Raw genomic sequence first — 2,533 nt, forward strand, 5'->3', positions numbered from 1 at the left:
AATTTACACAAACTTGGTGAGAAACATGTTTTAAATGTGTGGAATTGAAGGAAATCTAGGTGAAATGCTGCTTTTTTCTTCACTAGTGAACACATTTTTTTTACGTGCGCACACACGTGCACATGCGCGCACACGCGCTTGCACACCTACACACATCATTGTGCCCCCCCCCCACATTATGGATGCTTCTGACGCCCTTGGGGAGATGGCCAGCAGCTGAGCGTGATTAACTCTGCTGCAGGAGCTCAAGAGTCTGTGGAGAGAACACATTGAAAACTCCTACAATTAAAAATTGAAGTGTGTTGTCTATTTGAATAAACATATAGTTACTAAACCCAATAAATATTTGACCATAAACCTAAAACTTGAGACATCTGATATAACACTGTTTTTAACCATGAACGGCAGAAAACCAAAAAAATTCTAGGACCTAAAGTGGCTTAACCCATTTTTACATGTTGTTTATTGAGGACATCTTTTTTAGATATGTGAAGAATGCATTGCTTTTACAGGACTTTTATTTTACTGCACAAGTGTCATATTGACTACTGTTTTCATATGAAAAAGGGACTTTATACATTAAGCAGAGATAATTCTACAGTATAATATATTGGCTTATACACAGCAAAAGTCAAAAGAATTTCAGTCATACAATAAAAGTTCACCTCTGAAATATTCACAAGCACTATGCATAAAAACAGATTATTTAGGTTGTAGCTGTTTAGTCTAATGACCTCCTCGAAAGACAGTATAAGATAAAGATAAACCTTAAACAGATATGTTTTTTAGAAAAACAAAAACATGCTCTTTGATTTGAATGTATCTTATTTTACTATATTTCTTGACTGCCTTTTCTTTTTTAACATTTTCTGCATTACAACTTTTATTTCTTGAGTCTGTAGAACATAAATGATAGGATTCAACATGGGTGGAAGAACTGAGGCCAGAGACAAATTTATGATCCTGGCATTTGGGTGTATTTTTGCTTGCATAGTAAATGTGATTAATAATGGAATGAAATAGATCACCACTAATGACAGATGAGCTGTGCACGTTTTAAAGGCTTGGGCTCTTTCGTGAACTGAAGCTACTTTAGATAAAGCATAACCAATACAAAGATAACTAGACAGTATGACTGCAAAAGGAAGCCAAAAATAAGTAAAAGGCATCAAATAAGAAATGATTAAACTGGGGAAATTATCATTACACGCAAGTTTAAACATTTGGCCATGGTCACAGAAATAGCTGTTAATAATCACAGACTTACAGAAGGAAAGTCGGGTGAGAAGACCAACTGTAAATAAATATCCAATTATGGCAAAAATCCAGAAAAATGCAATCAAAGAAAACATGGATCTGTTGGTAACCTTTATTTGATAGTGCAAGGGAAACATGATGGCCACCATTCGATCATAAGATAGAACAACAAGACTGAGAGCCTGCATACTAAGAAATGTGTAGCAAAAAAAAAGAAATGTCATGCAATCATTGTATGAAACAATATAATTTTTGAATAAAAATATATCAAGCACTTTTGGTACTAGAGCAGTGTTACCTAACAGGTCGACCAGGGCCAGGTTGAAAACAGCAACATACTTAGGAGTTCTTAGATTATGATCCAGACATATTACAGCCATAACAGCTGTGTTTCCAAGCACTGAAAAAATGTAGATAAAAGACAGAAAAACATAGTAATACTTCATATATGGTAAGCCAATGAAACCACTTATTATAAAATAAGCAGGACGAACAAAGGTGATATTTCTTTCAAGAGCAGAGTTGAACAATTCCATTTTTAAATTTGTTATTAAAACTCCAAGCACAGTGAACACAGTCGATAAAGCTGAAAATGGTAACGCTGGTATGTCTTCGTTTGTCAACTTTTACTTTGTCATTTGTCTTCAGTTCAAAGTGGTATGGCAAGCTTTAAGTGTTTTCATATATATATATATATATATATTATCCTCTGCCCCCCAAGTCGAAGGTGGAGCAAAAATACTTCTGTGTTGTAGTGAATGCACTGGGGTGAGTAAAGGGGGTGGTGTGTGTGTAAGCATGTTTTTGTGTGCTTGTGTGTAGATGTTTGTTATGTGGTAAAGAAGAAAAAAGAATGATGAAGTGATGTGGTAACAGACAAATGTAAAGGAGAAAAAAAGGAAAAGAAAAAAAAAAATATTGCTGTGACACTGTTCACCTACACCAGTGCAAACACCTTACCGAGCTGTGCTTTACATTTGATTTACAATTACCAGTTCATTTACCTCCTATCTAAGCAGTGTTACAAGCTTTAGACAAGGATTATTCAACTAAATTGCTCAGGGGGGCACAGTTACTGAAAGCCAATAACTCAGGGGCCAGATATCCAGTAGTCATTATCATTAAGTAACTTTGTTTTATGGTTAAAAATCTAGTTTTATTTAAAAATGAACCCACTGGTGGATCGAACTTGTGTTAGGATTACGCGGGGAACCCAGATAGTTTGAGACCCAGAACGAGGCAGACACAGGGGAAATACAAAAGAACAGTGTTTATT

At 35.3% G+C, this 2,533-nt stretch overlaps 1 protein-coding gene across 1 annotated transcript; it reads right to left on the reverse strand.

Moving 5' to 3' along the window:
* Positions 1-824: 824 nt before the first annotated feature.
* Positions 825-1,793, reverse strand: LOC119419996 (olfactory receptor 146-like). The gene has a single exon (XM_037687363.1). It carries the CDS (start codon positions 1,791-1,793, stop codon positions 825-827), a length of 969 nt encoding a protein of 322 aa, XP_037543291.1.
* Between the last annotated feature and the right edge of the window lie 740 nt (positions 1,794-2,533).

This window comes from Nematolebias whitei, chromosome 14 (assembly GCF_014905685.2).
Source record: "Nematolebias whitei isolate Nwh7 chromosome 14, NemWhi1, whole genome shotgun sequence".
Taxonomy (NCBI): domain Eukaryota; kingdom Metazoa; phylum Chordata; class Actinopteri; order Cyprinodontiformes; family Rivulidae; genus Nematolebias; species Nematolebias whitei.